Source organism: Sus scrofa, chromosome 2 (genome assembly GCF_054392235.1).
Source record: "Sus scrofa isolate SSC_HxYL_T2T_F1_AM1 chromosome 2, Sscrofa_HxYL_maternal_Yorkshire_Landrace_v2.0, whole genome shotgun sequence".
NCBI lineage: Eukaryota > Metazoa > Chordata > Mammalia > Artiodactyla > Suidae > Sus > Sus scrofa.
In genome coordinates, this window is record NC_139384.1 from 60,539,110 (window position 1) to 60,556,531 (window position 17,422).

At 56.3% G+C, this 17,422-nt stretch overlaps 1 protein-coding gene across 50 annotated transcripts in view; it reads left to right on the top strand.

Annotated features, from left to right (window-relative positions):
- OBSCN (obscurin, cytoskeletal calmodulin and titin-interacting RhoGEF) overlaps nucleotides 1-17,422 on the top strand; it is a 217,031-nt gene that overhangs the window by 117,684 nt on the left and 81,925 nt on the right. For all 50 annotated transcript variants that reach the window (XM_085012099.1, XM_085012100.1, XM_085012105.1 and 47 more), the window contains exons 21-43: nucleotides 35-310; nucleotides 1,794-2,078; nucleotides 2,230-2,496; nucleotides 2,640-2,909; nucleotides 3,844-4,110; nucleotides 4,413-4,679; nucleotides 4,885-4,997; nucleotides 5,111-5,264; nucleotides 5,452-5,613; nucleotides 5,698-5,802; nucleotides 6,578-6,844; nucleotides 7,082-7,351; nucleotides 7,480-7,746; nucleotides 7,836-8,102; nucleotides 8,209-8,475; nucleotides 9,439-9,711; nucleotides 10,394-10,660; nucleotides 10,928-11,194; nucleotides 12,681-12,953; nucleotides 13,373-13,639; nucleotides 14,565-14,831; nucleotides 14,945-15,208; nucleotides 15,530-15,793. In XM_085012099.1, coding sequence (XP_084868225.1) covers nucleotides 35-310; nucleotides 1,794-2,078; nucleotides 2,230-2,496; nucleotides 2,640-2,909; nucleotides 3,844-4,110; nucleotides 4,413-4,679; nucleotides 4,885-4,997; nucleotides 5,111-5,264; nucleotides 5,452-5,613; nucleotides 5,698-5,802; nucleotides 6,578-6,844; nucleotides 7,082-7,351; nucleotides 7,480-7,746; nucleotides 7,836-8,102; nucleotides 8,209-8,475; nucleotides 9,439-9,711; nucleotides 10,394-10,660; nucleotides 10,928-11,194; nucleotides 12,681-12,953; nucleotides 13,373-13,639; nucleotides 14,565-14,831; nucleotides 14,945-15,208; nucleotides 15,530-15,793 — 5,646 coding nt within the window. The remainder of the gene's footprint in view (nucleotides 1-34; nucleotides 311-1,793; nucleotides 2,079-2,229; nucleotides 2,497-2,639; nucleotides 2,910-3,843; nucleotides 4,111-4,412; nucleotides 4,680-4,884; nucleotides 4,998-5,110; nucleotides 5,265-5,451; nucleotides 5,614-5,697; nucleotides 5,803-6,577; nucleotides 6,845-7,081; nucleotides 7,352-7,479; nucleotides 7,747-7,835; nucleotides 8,103-8,208; nucleotides 8,476-9,438; nucleotides 9,712-10,393; nucleotides 10,661-10,927; nucleotides 11,195-12,680; nucleotides 12,954-13,372; nucleotides 13,640-14,564; nucleotides 14,832-14,944; nucleotides 15,209-15,529; nucleotides 15,794-17,422) is intronic.

A 17,422-nucleotide genomic window follows, 5' to 3' on the forward strand; every position in this document is an offset into this window, starting at 1 on the left:
GTCTTTGACCCTGTGCATTCCTCCTTGTCCCCAGAGCCTATGGTGGTGTTTGCCAAGGAGCAGTTAATGCGCAGGGAGGTACAGGCCAAGGCAGGAGCCAGCACCACACTGAGCTGCGAGGTGGCCCAGGCCCAGACGGAGGTGACATGGTACAAGGACGGGAAGAAGTTGAGTGCAAGCTCGAAAGTGCACGTGGAGGCCAAGGGCTGCACCCGGAGGCTGGTGGTGCAGCAGGTGGGCAAGGCAGATGCTGGGGAGTACAGCTGCGAAGCCGGGGGCCAGAAGGTCTCTTTCCACCTAGATGTCACAGGTGGGTGCCAGGGTTGAGTTGGGGGGGGGATGAGTGCCTGAAAAATTGGGGGAAATTAGCACATCTCCAGTAGGGTGGGGGTCATATGTCAATGTGTTGGGCCTGTGCTGGGTTCTCCTCTGATGCAGTAAGCGGTAGGACTCTGTCCACTCAGAAGGTGCTTGAATTGTAGGATGCTTGCCACTGTCCTTGGTCCAGGACATTCTTGGCATCTGTGTCCCCAGGTTCCTAACCTCTCCACCACATCCCTACCTTTCTCAGCATGAAACCCACCACGGAAGTTTTCTCAGTCATCTGCAGGCAGCTATGGCCTATAGTCTGTAGAAATGGCCATTCTCTGTCTATGGCTGGCAAGGGGTGGGGAGGACACCATACCCATTTTAGTTCTTCCTGGGTATCTTGAGAGCCCAGCTCTGCTCTATGGAGCTCCTGGCCTTGGAATACTGTTGGGTCTGGAGTCCCTGTTTCTGTCCTTGGGGTCCTTACCATTCAGCTATCTTTAGGTCAGCCTGTTGTGTTGGCCTCTGCTTAGATGCCTGTCCCAGCCTGGTCAGTGTGTTGCCTGCTCCTGTCCCTCCCATCCCTCCTGGCTGCTGCTGACATCATTGGGTTTCAGTGTCCTGAGCTTGCTGACACTGTCCCTTGCCTCCCTGTCCCCAATCCTGCAGGTAGTATGGTCTTTCCAGGTGTCTCTTGGGTCAACTCTCTCACGGACCCTCTTGGACCCCCTCCAAGACCTTCCTCTCTGCCTTGGCTTTGCCCCCCATGCTTGAATGCTGGAAGTACTCAAGCTGTTTCACAACAGTCAGCTTTGAGAGTCTACCCCCCGCAAGGGTTCCTCTGCCCAGACTGTCCTCCTCCCCCTCCCTTCCTGGCCTTGTTCCCCACTCTCAGGGACCCTCTTGGACCCCCTCCAAGACCTTCCTTCTCTGCCTTGGCTTTGCCCCCCATGCTTGAATGCTGGAAGTACTCAAGCTGTTTCACAACAGTCAGCTTTGAGAGTCTACCCCCCGCAAGGGTTCCTCTGCCCAGACTGTCCTCCTCCCCCTCCATTCCTGGCCTTGTTCCCCACTGCTCTTCTGGAATGCTGACCTAGACTCCTGGCTGCAGCAGGCTCACTGTGTCCACCGCTTTCCCTGCATTATATGCTCAGGGTGTCCATCTTCCCTTGGGGCATGGACATGGATCCTAGATTCTCAGCTCTTGGTCAGACAGAGCTTGTGGCCCCCAGGACTACGGTCCAGGTGGCTTCTCCTAGCCACCCTACACAGGCCCTGTGAGCCTGAATGGTGGCTGGCAGGTGGAGTGTGGCCCTGCTGCATTTACTCTCTGGTTTGTTCAGTGAAGAGCAGTGGTGGAGAGCTGGACAACCCTGGGCAGTTTCATTTAAGTCTTCTCCCACCCATGGCCCAGAGAGGGGACAGGGCCCAGGCCAGGGATTTGAGTTTCCCCTCTCTAATGCCTATTGATCACCATCCGCCAGAGCCTGAGCCTGAGCTTGCAGCCCTGGAAAGACCAAGACGGAGGGAACCTCTGGTGGTCAAGGAACATGAGGACATCGTCCTGACAGCCACACTGGCCACACCCTCTGTGGCTGCGGTGACATGGCTCAAGGATGGCGTGGAGATTCGCCGCAGCAAGCGGCATGAGATGGCCAGCCTGGGGGAAACCCACACCTTGACTGTGCATGGCGCGCAGACCCTGGACAGTGCAGTCTACAGCTGCCGCGTTGGCGCCGAGGGGCAGGACTTTCCGGTGCAGGTGGAAGGTGAATGGGGTCATGGGGTGGTTCTCTGGGAATCCCTTGTTTGTGGCATCCTAGAGTGGAGCCCACATAGGCTCAGGGCGCAAGACCCAGCGGTTCAAAGCTGGTGCTGCGGTCCAAGCCCTGCAGACTGACGTCCCCTCCCCTCCCTCAGAGGTGGCTGCCAAGTTCTGTCGTCCTTTGGAGTCTGTGAGCGGGGAGCTAGGCGGCACGGTGACGCTGACCTGCGAGCTGAGCCCTGCTCAGGCCGAAGCGGTGTGGCGCTGCGGAAACACGCAACTCCGGGCTGGCAAACGTTTCCAGATGGCGGCTGCGGGACTTCAGCGCTCTCTCACTGTGACCGGCCTGCGAGCGGAGGATGCTGGGGAGTACGTGTGCCAGAGTCGCGACGACCGCACCAGCGCCACACTCACCGTTAGAGGTATGCCTCCGCCTGAGTGCTTGGTGAGCGGCTGGGCGGAGCATTCCTGGGAGGCTTCCTGGAAGAGGTTTTCTTCCGCGGTGTGCAAGGTCGCGGGCTATTGCCCCTCCTGCCCACCTCTCAAGTGGAGCTCCTGTCTGCAGTGCCTCGCATGGTCAAGTTCACGTCCCCGCTGAGCGCAGTGGTTGCAGAGGAGGGCTGCGAGGCTAACTTCCAGTGCGTGGTGACCCCCAGCGATGTGGCAGTCACGTGGTTCCGGGATGGCCTTCAGCTACAGCTCAGCGAGAAGTTTCTCATATCGCAGAGGGGTGCCAGCCACAGCCTGACCATCTCGAGCCTGGCCTTGGAGGACTCCGGCCAGATCACCGCGGAGGCTGAGGGTGTCAAGTCTACAGCTGCGCTCAGGGTCCGAGGTGAGGGTGTGGGGCACAGGGAGGGTGCACACTGGCTCTTTGCAGCAGGCTTCTCCTAGTGCACTGCTTCCAATGCGGCATCCTGCTGCTGCATATGTCCATCTCATCTGCTTTAGAGAACACAGGGTTTGTCAACTGCAAAGATAAGAGGAGGGTGGCGCAGAGGGGAGACACCTGCTTCTAAGGGAAGGTGGTAAACTCCAGCAGCATAGCTTGGTCCAGGTGTGGGTGGAGGTTCAGATGCTCCAGGGAGTCTTCCTAGGAGAAATGACCCTTGCTGAGCCCAAAGGAGAGCAAGGGGGAAGAGAGTGAAGCTGGCAGCCAGAGCAAGCAGATGCAGAAAGTGAGGATGCACTTGGCTCGCTGAGACTAGATTGTGGGGGGTGGGGGGGAGCCAGAACTTTATCTAGGTAAGTGGGAACTGAGCCAGTGCAGGTTCTTGAGTAAGGGAGCGATGTGGGCAGAGTCACTTCTGGGGAGATCGTGGCACAGCATGAGACTGGGGGGCCCACTCGATCATTTCTCTTTCTTAACGTGGTGCATCTAGGGCCTAGTTAAAGAAAAAACTCGGGTGCAGCTGGTCTGGGGGCTCAGAGTCTGCCTGCCTCAACAGCTCCCTGTGTCCCCATGCTGCTGGTCACCTGTCACGCTTAGGAATTCCAGGCGGCCTAGCAGGACGTTGTTCAGAGAAGGGGAGCAGGGGGTGGGAGGGGCACGGGAAAAGAGAAAACCCCTGAGGCACAATTTTCTCCTATCAAATCGTACCTGTGCACGTGTGCAGCTTGGCCCTGACTATGGACAAAGCCTTGCCTTGCTTGGAGTAGGAACGTGGTGGAGGGCAGCTCTGCTGGTTAGGGGTTGGGGCAGGGTCCCTCTGCTTTGTTTTCCTAAGAGTGTCAGTGGCTGTGATGACCTCCCTCTCCTGTGACTCCAGAGGCTCCAGTGCTGTTCAAAAAGAAGCTGGAGCCACAGACCGTGGAGGAGCGGAGCTCGGTGACCATGGCAGTAGAGCTGACACGGCAGTGGCCAGAGGTCAAGTGGACACGCAATGCTGCGGCCCTGGTACCTGGCGAGAATGTGGAGATCCACGCAGAGGGCGAGAGTCACCGCTTGGTTCTCCACAGTGTGGGTTTTGCTGACCGTGGTTTCTATGGCTGTGAGACACCAGATGACAAGACACAGGCCAAACTGACAGTGGAAAGTGAGCGGCTTATGCCTAGGGGTTGGGCATAGAGGAGGTGGGGAGGGGAGGAAGGGAGTGGATCTCCTCCTGGTAAAGGGGGAAAGACCCAGCTAAAAAAAGAGAAAGAGGAGGAAGGGGGGAGGGGTCGGATCACCATTTGCAGGGGCCAGGGAGGTGGAGAAGGGATTGAGGGGGAGGCCTCCTCCTGGAAGGGCAGGCCTCCCCCTCCAGGGCACCTAGAGGCTCCTTGTGGAAGTGACTGGGGTTAGCCAGGGTCTTGTTGCAATAGCTCATCCTCTCTCTCTCTCTCTGTCTCATAGTGCGCCAGGTCCGGCTTGTGCGGGGCTTGCAAGCAGTGGAGGCACAGGAGCAGGGTGTCGCCACAATGGAAGTAGAACTGTCTCATGCCGATGTGGAGGGCAGCTGGACTCGAGACGGCCTTCGACTCCAGCCAGGACCCACGTGCCAGCTGGCAGTGCATGGCCCCACCCATAGCCTCACACTGTCACAGCTGCAGCGGCAGGATGGAGGCCTTGTCACCTTCAGGGCAGAGGGCGTGCACACATCAGCGCAACTGGTGGTCACTGGTGGGTGGGCATAGGTGGCGTGGGACTCACTCCAGAGCACCTGTCCCTATCACCAAGGTGGCCCAGGGAGGCAGGTGTGGGTAGGATGTAGAATCCAAGGGGAGGTGGGGCTCATTCCTAGAACCAGCTGAATCATCTCAATTAGCTCAGACCTTTTCTCCTTCAAGAGGCCCTGCTTCTCACCATTCCCCTCCTGTCTCCCCAGAGCTGCCTGTGAAGTTCAGCCGTCCTCTGCAGGATGTGGTGGCTACAGAAAAGGACAAAGTCATCCTGGACTGTGAGCTCTCACGCCCCAATGTGGATGTGCGCTGGTTGAAGGTGCCTCTGAACCCGGACTCCTCTGCTCCCTCTTGTCTCACACCATGGGTGGGCAGGAGTGGGACCAGTTTGCTTGGCAGTCCCAGCACTCACCTGGCTTCATTCCTCTGCAGGATGGTGTGGAGCTGCGGCTGAGCAAGACGGTGGGCATGGTGGCCCAAGGATCTTGCAGGAGTCTCATCATTTACCGGTGTGAACTTGGGGACCAGGGTGTATATATGTGTGATGCCCACGATGCTCAGACCTCAGCCTCTCTGAAGGTGCAAGGTGAGGGCTGGGTAGGTGGGTGCAAGAGTCTCTTGGCCCCCCTGAGTTCCCCAGCAAGTGCTATGCCCTTGCCTTCTGGCTCTGCCTACGCCACCCGTCCTGCACCCTCTCAGCGAGCTGGGGGCAGGGGGTAGATGTCAGACGGCTCTGTGTGTCAGGGTATGGCAGGGCCTGCTTGTTGCCACAGGCCGAAATGTCCAGATCGTGAGGCCCCTGGAAGACGTGGAAGTGATGGAGAAGGAGGGTGCCACCTTCTCCTGTGAGGTCTCCCATGATGAGGTGCCTGCCCACTGGTTCCGGGAGGGCATTAAGCTTCGACCCACTGATAATGTGCGCATCCGCCAGGAAGGTGAGATGGACTTTAGGAGGACTTCTCCCCCTTCCCACTCCCAGGCCACCTCTCCCTTTACTGCCAAGTGGTCTCTTTTCCCAGGAAGGACATACACTCTCATTTATCGGAGGGTCCTGGTGGGTGATGCAGGGGAAATCAAATTTGTAGCTGAAAATGCAGAATCACGAGCCCAGCTCCGAGTCAAAGGTAATGGCAGCTTGGGGCAGGGCATGGGCTGGACAATGTGTGTGTGTGAACAGGCCCATATACTGGGCCTTATAGGTCCGAAAGGCCAGCTGTCCCTGTTCTGGGGTCCCTCCAGGGAGACCCAGCAGGAGGGAAAGGGGGCATTCCCTCTTCGGCAGGAAGAAAGTGGTCTCAGAGAGGTAGGCTTGGGGTCTCCTTCGTTGTTTAAAATGGAGGTGCCAGTGAATTCTTCTTCCTGTGACTGTGGCAAGGGCTGAAGAGAAAGGGTTTGAGGCCTGGGCAGGAGGTGAGCCCACAAAGCTTTTCACCTGGTGGCCTTGATGACAGGCAAAGTGGCAGTGAGGCATAAGGGAGAAAGGGTCTGGGAACCTATGGGGCCAGGGAGGGCAGCGCACGTGGATGCATAGGGCAAGGGCAGGGTGCAAGGGACTGCAGGGTGTGCGGGGTGAGGGTGTGTGGCGAGAGGATGGGCACGGTTGGGGGACAGGGCAGGCATGTGCGTGGCAAGGGCCCACTGGATGATAGCTGGCATGTGGATGCGCCCACTTTCCTCATGGTCAGATGTGCACTTGCTGCTCAGCAAGTCCTAGAGCAACCCGAGGGCAACACCTCAACCTAGCTAACTGTTGGCTCTGGTGGGCAGGCTGGCGCAGGTTGTAGAGCCTGAGCATGATAGCCTTGGCTGGCTGGTGGGAAGCTGCACAGCCAGAGCGCCCAGCCCCAGGGACTTGGGATTGTTGTGTGCCTGCCCTGACTCTGCTATGTGTGTCCACAGAGCTGCCAGTGGCCATCCTACGCCCGCTGAGGGATAAGATCGCAATGGAGAAGCACCGAGGTGTGCTCGAGTGCCAGATGTCGAGGGCCAGCGCCCAGGTGCGGTGGTTCAAGGGCAGTGTGGAACTGCAGCCGGGAGCCAAATATGAGATGATCAGTGATGGCCTTTACCGCAAGCTAGTCATCAATGCTGTCCAGCCTGAGGATGAGGACACGTATACCTGTGATGCTGGCGATGTTAAGACCAGTGCCCAGTTCTTTGTGGAAGGTTCGGGCAGGGCTGAGTGGGCAGCTGTTCCTTTTTCCCCCAGGGGAGGGGCTAAAGCCTTTGGCACTTGGAGGCGACCAGGTCTGAGAAGAACCTGATTGGGGGCGTCGGGGTGCCCCAGGGAGAATGTGAGCATGCCCGAGAGGGTTTATGCCTAGGAAGGAATGCCGAGCCTGCAGAGGGGTGGCTGGTGATCTTCCTGTGGGATCCTCCCAGTGACTGGCCCCTCACCCACAGAGCAATCCATCACTATCGTGCGGGGCCTGCAGGATGTGACGGTGATGGAGCCTGCCCCTGCTTGGTTCGAGTGTGAGCTCTCCATCCCCTCAGTGCGGCCTCCTAAGTGGCTCCTGGGGAAGACGGTTCTGCAGGCAGGGGCTGATGTGGGAATAGAGCAGGAGGGCACAGTGCACCGACTGACTCTGCGGCGGACCTTCTCCACCATGACGGGGCCAGTGCACTTCACCATTGGCAAATCACGCTCCACGGCCTCCCTGGTTGTCTCAGGTGAACGTGCGCTCCCCGACGGGTGGGCTGCCATGGAGAGGGTGCAGGGCAGGGCAGGGCAGGAGCAGGTGTTTCGGCCCTGTGGCTGGCCCACTTTATGCAGTGCCTCCTCTTTCCTCTCACTGCAGACATTCCCACGGTGCTCACGCGGCCACTGGAGCCCAAGGTGGGACGTGAGCTGCAGTCGGTAGTTCTGTCTTGTGACTTCAAGCCGCCCCCCAAGGCAGTGCAGTGGTACAAGGAGGAGACACCCTTGGCGCCATCTGGCAAGTTCAAGATGAGGCTGGAGGGTCACATGGCAGAGCTGCGAGTCCTGAGGCTCACACCCGCAGATGCTGGTGTTTACCGGTGCCAGGCTGGCAGCGCCCAGAGCAGCGCTGAGGTCACCGTGGAAGGTACTGAGCAAGGGGGCACAGGGTCACCAGAGGGTCTCTAGGGGAGTTGGCAATGATAGTCTCCTGAGCTGCCTGCTGTGCTCTGGCAGTGCGGGAAGTGATGGTGACACAGCCACTGCAAGATTTGGAGGTCACAGAGGAGGGCTCTGCCTGCTTCTCCTGCGAGCTTTCCCACGAGGATGAGGAGGTGGAATGGTCACTCAATGGGACGCCACTGTATAACGACAGCTTCCATGAGATTACCCACGAGGGCCGCCGCCACACGCTGGTGCTGAAGCGGGTCCGGCAGGCTGATAGGGGCACTGTATGTGCCTCCTCCCCTAAGGTTACAGCCTCAGCCCACCTGGAGGTCAAAGGTGAGGTGCCTTGTGGAGTCTGTGGGGACCTCTGAGATGTGCAACTGGCTCCCCTTGGGCCAGAGGTGGCAGCTGGATCCCTTAGTCACTCACACCTTCTCTGCAGGGAAGCCGGTGGTGTTCCTGAAGGCGCTGGATGATATGTCTGTGGAGGAGCAGGGCACACTGGCCTTGCAGTGTGAGGTCTCTGACCACCAGGCCCATGTGGTGTGGCGAAAGGATGGTGTGGAGCTGGGCCCCAGTGACAAGTATGACTTCCTGCATACAGCGGGCACTCGGGGACTTGTGGTGCATGACCTGAGCCGGGACGATGCTGGCCTGTACACCTGCGACGTGGGCACTGATGAGACCCATGCCCGTGTCAGCGTGCACGGTGCGTGCTCCAGCTGGCTCCAGATATTGGGGCCAGGGCGCTGGGAGTGTGGTGCTTCCGCCTAAGGGACCTACCCACTGTCTGAGGCCAGGGGCTGCTCTGCTGAGCCTGGAGAGCTCAGGGCAGGCTCCTTCAGGAGTGGGCTTGATAGGGTCTTAGGAGGCACAGGTACAGTCAGGTAGGTCAGGATGATGGGCAACAGAGCAAGCTTGGGAGAAGGGACTGGCCCTGCTTGATAGAGTCCCAGAGTATGAGAGATTCCACAGAGGCTGAGACATCCACTCTGCAGCTGGGGATGTGTACGGACAGGTACTAAGTCCACAGAAGGGGCAGTCAGGAGAGCCTCCTGGAGTTGGTGAGTGGGAGAGGGCTGAGATGTCAGGAAGAGGGTGGCCCAGAAGGGTTTCCAGGCTATGGCACAGCCACATTCCTTTCACACGGGCCTGGTTCCCCAACTATAGGACAGATGCCTGACATCTTGTATGCATCACTGTCTCCTGTTCTCTCCCATGTGCATGGCAGGCCTGCTCCCCGGGAACCCCGTGGTTGGTCTCTGATGATCTGGCCAGTTTGTGATAAGACGGGATAGGGGAGGTGGGGTGCTGAGTTTGTCTTAGAGCTAGATTGCCCCTTCATTTTGGGTACCTGTTTTTCTTCTGGAGCATATGACCTGGCAACAACTGTGTAGTACCTCTTCTTTCCACATTGCTCTATAGCCAATATGAAGGCAGCTGCCCTGGTCACAACTCGTAGCTATCAGCCATCCAAACATCAGAGTGTGGACAGCTGGAGGGCAAAGGAGACATTTTCTGAGAAGGACACCAGGCCCTCTGGAAATGGGGCTGGGGAGGGTATGCTCTGTGGATGGTCTGGCCTGGGGCTGCTACAGGCTTGATGGCGCCTGTCTCAGGGCAGGCTTCCATGGGCCTGGCTGGCATGACAGCTGTCTCCCATGGCCCACAGATCTGCATGTGGGCATCACCAAAAGACTGAAGACAGTGGAGGTGCTGGTGGGTGAGAGCTGCAGCTTTGAATGTGTCCTGTCCCACGAGAACACTGGCGATGTGGCTGTGTGGACAGTTGGTGGGAAAACGGTGGCCAGCTCTGACCGTTTCCAGGCCACTCGCCAGGGCCGCAAGTACACTCTGGTTGTCCGAGACGCTGTGCCAAGTGACGCTGGGGAGGTGGTCTTCTCTGTGCGGGACCTTACCTCCAAGGCCTCGCTCATCGTCAGAGGTGGGTGATGGTGGTAGTGGGAACTGACAGGTCAGGGGTCTGTCTCCAGGGGCTGGGTTGGGAGCTGCTGAGCCTGCACCCTCTCCAGGCAGCCTGGAGCAGGGTCTTGGGCTTGGCAGCTGCAAGGGGGTGCTTCTGGGGAATGTCTCCCCAGCCCCTGGTTGGGGCCTGAGACATCTGTTGGGGTGCTGGGGGTTCTGGTTATTCATGGGGCTTACTCTCTAGGGTGAGGTTTTGGAGTCTCTGGGCAGGAGCAAGCCTTCTGCTTTCTGATCCATTGTTCAACTGCTGTGCTAGTTGCATGGCTCATGGCGCCAGTGAAATTGCCATTGGAATTTTGGACTTTCACTTCCAGCATAAATACTTGGTGCCGATGGTCGAAGCTCAACCCAGTCCTGGTCTCTGTCCATGCTTTGGGTTACAGGGCTCTGAAAAATTCTGAGAACATAAGATTTTGTGGTCTAATATCTCTCCCTCCTAGGGTCCTCCCCTGACATTCCAGGCCTCTGAGGCTCCAGAGTTCAAATTCTTGGAGTTATAGGCTGTAGTCTCGTTCTCCAGAGCTAAAGTTTCTTGAGTGCCTTTCCTGGCATCTCCGCAGGCATGGCTAGGGCAGTGGCCGTGGGTAGAGCTGTAGTCCTACCTCATGGGCTTCCATCTCTGTGTTTTTTTTATTTTTCAGAGAGGCTGGTAGACATCGTGAAGCCACTGGAAGACCAGCAGGCCATGCTGGGTGAGGATGTGGTGCTGAGGTGTGAGCTTTCCCGGGAGGGAATCCCAGTGCACTGGCTGAAGGACGGGAAGGCCATTCGCAAGAGTAAGAAGTATGAGGTGCTCACTGAAGGCACCTGGGCCATGCTAGTTGTCCATGCAGCCTCACTCAAAGATTGTGGGGAGTACACGTGTGAGACAGAGTCTTCCAAAAGCACAGCCAGCCTCCACTTGGAAGGTAACCCCCACGAGAGACCCTGGGGCCCTGTGGCTTCTCTTCCTCAGTGTGGCTTGGGGCTGCCCAAGCTGTTCTGTCCCAGGCAGGAACTGAGGGGTGCCTGGTAGAGAAGGGGCTCACCCAGGTCCCTGAGGCTCTGTGGGTGGGCCAGGAAACTCCCTGTCATGGGGAGTGATTTCCTCTTTCGAGGGACCTGCATGGGGTCTGCCCAGGGGCCTCACCCTCCCACCCATTCTCACCCTCCCACCCATTCTCCCCCCACCCCAGAAAAGCCAAATCGGTTCACAGAGGAGCTGGCTGACCTGCAGGTGGAGGAGAAGGGCACAGCTGTGTTTGCCTGCAAGACGGAGCGTCCTGCAGCCTCAGTGACCTGGTGCAAGGGCCTCACAGAGCTGCGAGCCTCAGGGAAGCACATGCCCAGCCAGGAGGGCCTGACCTTGAGGCTCACCATCAGTGCCCTGGAGAAGGCAGACAGTGACACCTATACCTGTAACATTGGCCAGGCCCAGTCCCAGGCCCGGCTTCTGGTGCAAGGTAAGGCCTGGGCACTGTGCTGTGCCTCTCATTTGCATACCAGATGTTGCAGCTGTAGTATGCTCAGGTGTTTAAGCGTATATAAATTAAAAAAAGAGAAATAAATAAATAAATAAATAAATAAATAAATGAAATAAAATAGACTCAGAGGTGGGCAGAGATCAGAGCTTTGCTGGCCCTGTACAAACCTAGCCTTGGTTTTCCCATCTCCAAGGAGGGCTTGGCCTGGGTGGTCTTGTCTCTGGCTCAGCCAGCTGGGCCTTGTGTAAATGAGTCAGCAGCCTTCATTCATTTGTGCATTCATTTGCTTGGTGAGTATTTCTGGAGCCCTTCTAGCATGTGCCCATGCATGAGCTCTGCACATACTTACACATGAATGTACCACCTCTGCCACTGTGGAAGGAGACTGGCTCAGGGAAGTCTCCAGGTTTGTACCTGGGAGGAAGGGTGAGGGTTATCATTCTCTCATTTCACAGATAAGGAAACTGGCTTTACTTGGGGTTGTTACCTGGCCCAGAGTTGTAGGGCAGGTAGGCGTCATGGCAGGGTTGAACTCAGTGCTCCTGATGCCAAGGCTGGTGTCCAGGGTGAAGTCAGCTGGCAGTCCTTCCTGGAGTTTGTCCACAGGAGAAAACCGAAAGAATAACAAGGAAGCCTGACTCCTGATTTTTTTCTCTTTTTCGGTAAAATACATTGCATCCACTGAGCTCAATGAAAACATTTTTTGGTGCAGTGGAGGCACCACTATCTAGTAAAGTGGATATTAATACTTTCAGAAAATCAGTTAAAGCAAGCATCACACAATGACAAAACATGCTCTTTAAAAAATTTAAAACACATGGACTTGTGGCAGTCTAATGGTGTTGACTAGAGCTTTTTTTCTTTTTGCCTCAGTTCATGAACCAGAATTCCTTTCTTCCCTTTGCATACACTGCCCTTCTAATGTGCCATCTCTGCTTTCTAGTGTGCAGTATCTTCAAGATACCTGTAAATGCAGAAGGAATCTGGAGGCAATCCATCTCTGTATTTATGACTTCATTCTAAGCTTTCACTATACTTAAGACAGCAGCAAAATTTTTTTCATCTAGTAATTCGTGTTGTCAGTCCTCTGAAGCATTCAATTTAAATTTTAGCACATGGTTTTTTTTTTCACATTCCTATTTCTTCTGTTAATACAAAATTTAATTGCATTGAGTGATTTCTGTGACAGGAAGAATTGGCATAGACAGGTTAAGGAGGGGGTTGCTGTTGTGGGTCACCTGTGTGTGATCTGCAGAGGGACCCCAGAGGTGGACTGGGAACTTTATGATGGACCTAAAACAAATACCTTTGGACAGCTCAGACCCCCTTACTGTTTTCTCTTTTGTCATCCTGTGTCTGTTCAAGTCATTTGCTTGCAGACTGCTGTGGGCTGACCCCAGGTCTTGAGGAGCACACTGTTTCCATTGGGAGCTCTCCAGAGGGTCCCTGACATGTGTCTCTGCAGGCCAGAAAGTGTTCATTATGGAGGACCTGGAGGACACGGAGGTGCAAGAGGGCTCCTCGGCCACCTTCTGCTGCCGCATCTCCCCTGCCGACTATAAGCCCGTCCACTGGTTCTTGGACAAAACCCCCCTGTATGCCAACGAACTCAATGAAATTGAGGCCCAGCCTGGTGGCTACCATGTACTGACCCTGCGGCAGCTGGCACTCAAGGATTCAGGCACTGTCCACTTTGAGGCAGGCGACCAGCGGGCCTCAGCTGCCTTGAGGGTCACAGGTAGGCTGCATGGCCAGTGCCCAGTGCCATGGTGGGGGTCAGTCCATGTGGCTAAAGGTGCACCCTTAAGACAGTGGCTTGGTTACACCCAAAGTGTGGCCCTGGGACTCACAGAGAAGGCACCATAGGTTTCCTGTGGACTGGGGCCTTGGATCCCAGGGAGTGGGAGGCCGAGTGGCACTGTTTCAGGATGTGTTGTTTCACATGGTCTGCAGAGGTAAACTTAGGGTCAGTGTACCTTGAGCTGGGCCAAGCCCCTCTGGTGGGTGGAGTCTCGTAGAGCCTGTCCTCTTCCTCCAGCAGCTCAGACTGAAGGGGCAGATGGGCAGTGACCAGGAGTGCAGGCTGGTCTGTAGCGAGACCTGGGGCTCCTCCTGTAGGAGTCCTCAAGCATCTTATGCATTCCTCTCTGTCTCCAGAGAAGCCAAGTGTTTTCTCCCAGGAGCTTACAGATGTCACAGTCACAGAGGGGGAGGATCTGACCCTGGTCTGTGAGACTGCTGCCTTAGACAACCCTGTGTGCTGGACCAAGGATGGGAAGGCCCTGCGGCCATCGGCCCGGTGCCGGCAGACCTATGAGGGCCGCCGGGCCCAGTTGGTCATCACTGACACCACCCTGCAGGACAGCGGGCGCTACAAATGTGAGACTGGGGGTGCCTGGAGCAGCTCCATTGTCAGGGTCCATGGTGAGCCCCTGGGGGGGAGCTGGGCAGCCTCCAACCATTCTCTGGCACCTCCAGAACTCTGTCCCACTCTTTCTGTCTCCATCTCTGCCCTCTTTATGTGTGTTATGTGTGTGTGTGGGGGGGGGGGGCTTTGTTCTGAGGCTCCCTCTGAACCACCTGTGTCTTTTCAGCAGTACATCCATCTCACTCTGCTCACTAACGCCCATTTCTGGGTCTCTGTGCTCCTCATAGCCTCCCTCACCCTCTCTTGGTCTCCTGACCTGCTGTCTCTTTTCCACTTCATTCCAGACCTTGTCTTGTGTTCTGACATCTGTGTCTCCCTTCTCCTGCCTTGGCTTATCTCTGTTTGTCTGAGTCAGCTTTGCCTGGGTAACAAATACCACAGACCAAGGGGCTTAAACAACAGACATTTATCATCTCCCAGTCCTGGAGACTAGAAATCTCAGATCACCGTGCTGGGAGCCCTGGTTTCTCATGAGGCCTCTCCACTTGGTGTGCAAATGGCCATCTTCCTGTGTCCTCACATGATCATCACTTCATGTCTGTCTGTGTCCTGATCCCCTTTTCTTGAAAGGACACCAATACTATGGCATTAAGACCCACCTTTGTGACCTAATTTTACTTTGATCATCTCTTTAAAGACCCCCATCTCCAAATAAGGCTCCATTCTGAGGTCCTGAGGAGTCATCCTCCAAGAGATGAATTTGAGGGACACAATGTAGCCAATAACATTCCACCATTCTCTGTTTCCTGCTGTTTGGCTCTCCCTCCTGGAGAGGCAGAGGACTTGGGGTACTTGTCACTAGTCTCCTATGCAGACAGTGATGTGGGCCTGTCTGCACCCTCAGCCATCCTCAACTGTAGGAGGGACCCTGTAGGAGGCAGTGTGGGGTGAGGGCTGAGCTGAGCCCCTGCCTTTCCACAGCTCGGCCAGTGTGGTTCCGAGAGGGGCTGAAGGACATGGAGATACTGGAGGGTGGAGCTGCCACACTACGCTGCATGCTGTCATCAGTGGCCATGCCTGTGGAGTGGCGTTGTGGAGATGAGGTTCTGAAGCCTGGGGGCAAGTACAGTCTGAGACAGGAAGGTACCATGCTGGAGCTGGTGGTCCGGGACCTGCGGCCTCAGGACACTGGGCAGTACTGTTGCTGCTTTGGGGACCAGATGACATCAGCCAAACTCACCGTGAAGGGTGAGTATCCTCACCCACACTGCTGAGGTGACCCCAAGTGGTCCTCTGCAGCCCCTTTCATCCTTAGTGGGAGGATGAAGATGATGTTCTGTGTCCATTGGACTTTGTTACAGCCCTGCCTGCTGAGTTCATAGGAAGACTGAGAAGCAAGGAGGCCAAAGAAGGGGTCACAGCCACGCTGCGCTGTGAGCTGAGTAAGGAGGCCCCAGTGGAGTGGAAGAAGGGGCCTGAGACCCTCAGAGCTGGGGGCAGAGTGAGTCTGAAGCAGGAAGGAGCTGTGTGTGAACTGGAGATTCAGGACCTGACCGTGGCAGATGCCGGGGAGTACTCATGCGTGTGTGGGCAGGAGAGAACCTCGGCCACACTCACCGTCACGGGTAAAGACTGCATGTAGCCAAACAGAGCTGTGTTTTGGTGTCCAGTTAATGACTTCATGGTGTCTTCCTGTACTCATCCCACCTTTCTGCCCCATCTCAGTGTCACCCTCTTGCCATAACTCCATGGAATTTCTTCCTCATTCCTGGGCTATTGTATGAACTGTGAGAAACCAGCATCTGAGCCACTTCCCACCCCTCATTGTGTCACTGTAGGTTCTGTCCTCTTGTCCTGTTGGAGTCTCTTTTCTCCTGTCCTGTCATGTCCTGTCTCCACATTTCTCCTGTGACTCTGATGTTCTGTGTCTGTGTGTCCCTCCCTAGCCCTGCCTGCTGAGTTCATAAGAAGACTGAGAAGCAAGGAGTTCATGGAAGGGACCACAGCCACGCTGCACTGTGAGCTGAGCAAGGAGGCCCCCGTGGAGTGGAGGAAGGGACCCGAGACCCTGAGAGCTGGGGACAGAGTGAGCCTGAGGCAGGATGGAGTCATGTGTGAGCTGGAGATCCGTGGCCTGATGGTGGCAGATGCTGGGGAGTACTCATGCGTATGTGGGCAGGAGAGAACATCGGCCTCACTGACCGTCCAGGGTAAAGACTGTGTGCAGCCATACAGAGCGGAAGCTTCGTGTCTGAGGGATTGCTCATGTCCTCTAGTCTTCCCTTTCTGTGTACAGTTCAATCTTTTGCTTCTCTGTGCATTTCCTGCAGTCCTACAGCACAGGTCTCCCAGCACCTGCTTCTGTGAGGTGCATCTCAGATGAAGAGCAGAGAATAAGGTCCTCCCTGCCCTCAGGGGCTCACATCTGGGGGAGTGGAGGAGGGCAACTGCACAATATAAACGATGGAATTATGGTCCTCTTGAGGGGCCATGCCAGGAGAGACATTGGGAAGTAGCTAAAAGCCTGGCCCTTGAGGGCAGGATGTTGGAAGGGGTGTCAAAGGAGGGAGGCTGGGACATACATGCTGGGCCATGGGAGAGCTATGGCGGTAGGTCCTAGGGTCTGCGGTCCAGTATCAGGGTGTTGAGGGAGGTAGGGTCTGGGTGTGGGGACGAGGTGAAGGTGGGGTAGGAGATAAGGTGGGTGTGGAGGGTGAAGTGGGTATGGACAGTTGTTGACTGTGGAAGGAGAGAAGGGACAGGAAGAGCTGCATTTAGGAGCAGAGCCAGAGCCTGGAGGGGCAGATGGGCACTCATGCTGGGGGTGGGGGTTCCATGTCTGGTGTCTCTGGCAGGTGCGCTGGCTCTTGGTAGCAACTATAGAAGGGGGTCTATAGGCATGGCAGGGTGGCCTGTGGCTAAGACACAGGATGGGAGGACACAGTCTGAGGGTAGTGGGTGCAGTTAGCTGAAGCAGAAGGGCTGGCTACAGGGTTAGGGGCTGACAAGGCTACTTCCTGTGTGGGGTGGATGATGGCCAGGTGGGTAGGTTGCCCTGAAGGGGAGGAGTGGGGGTCCTCTTTCATCATAACAGCCTATTGTGAGCATCTTGCCTGATGTCCCCGGGGGTCCACTTCCAGCGGGTGCTTGTGTTTCCAGCATGGTGTCTGTGGCACCTGCACACTCCAGAGTAGAATGGTCTGTGTGAACATCTGATCCCTCCCAGCTCTGACCACCAATTCACAAAAGTTATGAGTCCTGAGCAGTCCATGAGAGGGGCTGCATCCATGTTCATGCTGTGCTGTGAGCTGAGCAAGGCATCCCTGTGTGGGGTGGAAGGAGCCTGAGGCCCTCAGATATGGGGACTCAGGACCAGGCCTGGCCATAGTGTGGCTGATGGCTTGGAAGTAGGTCATCTCCCTGTGCCAGGAGTCCAGGTCCTCAGAAGCTTTAGTGATGGCCTGGTCACTTCCTGCAGAGATAGGGTATGGGACAGAGGATGAGCCATCCACTCGGTCCTGGCAGGGTCCTGGGAGCAACACTGATGAAGGGGCACAGGAGCATCTCAGGGCAGAAGGAAGCACAGCTCTGCAGGTATGATGGGGCCTCACATCCTAGGCCATATTGGGCCCCATTCACAAGACAAAGTGGATGGTGAAGAAGAAGATTCTGGAAGCTGGGCAGGGTTGTTCTGTGTACAAATATTCAGAGCTTTAAAGAAGAAGCCAGGCCACCATGCCACCTTGAACTGCATGAATGGAGCACAGCATCTCCAGCACAGAGACACTGAGCACTCACACTACTGAGACCCACCAAGAGATGGCAGGGTGTGTGGGGTT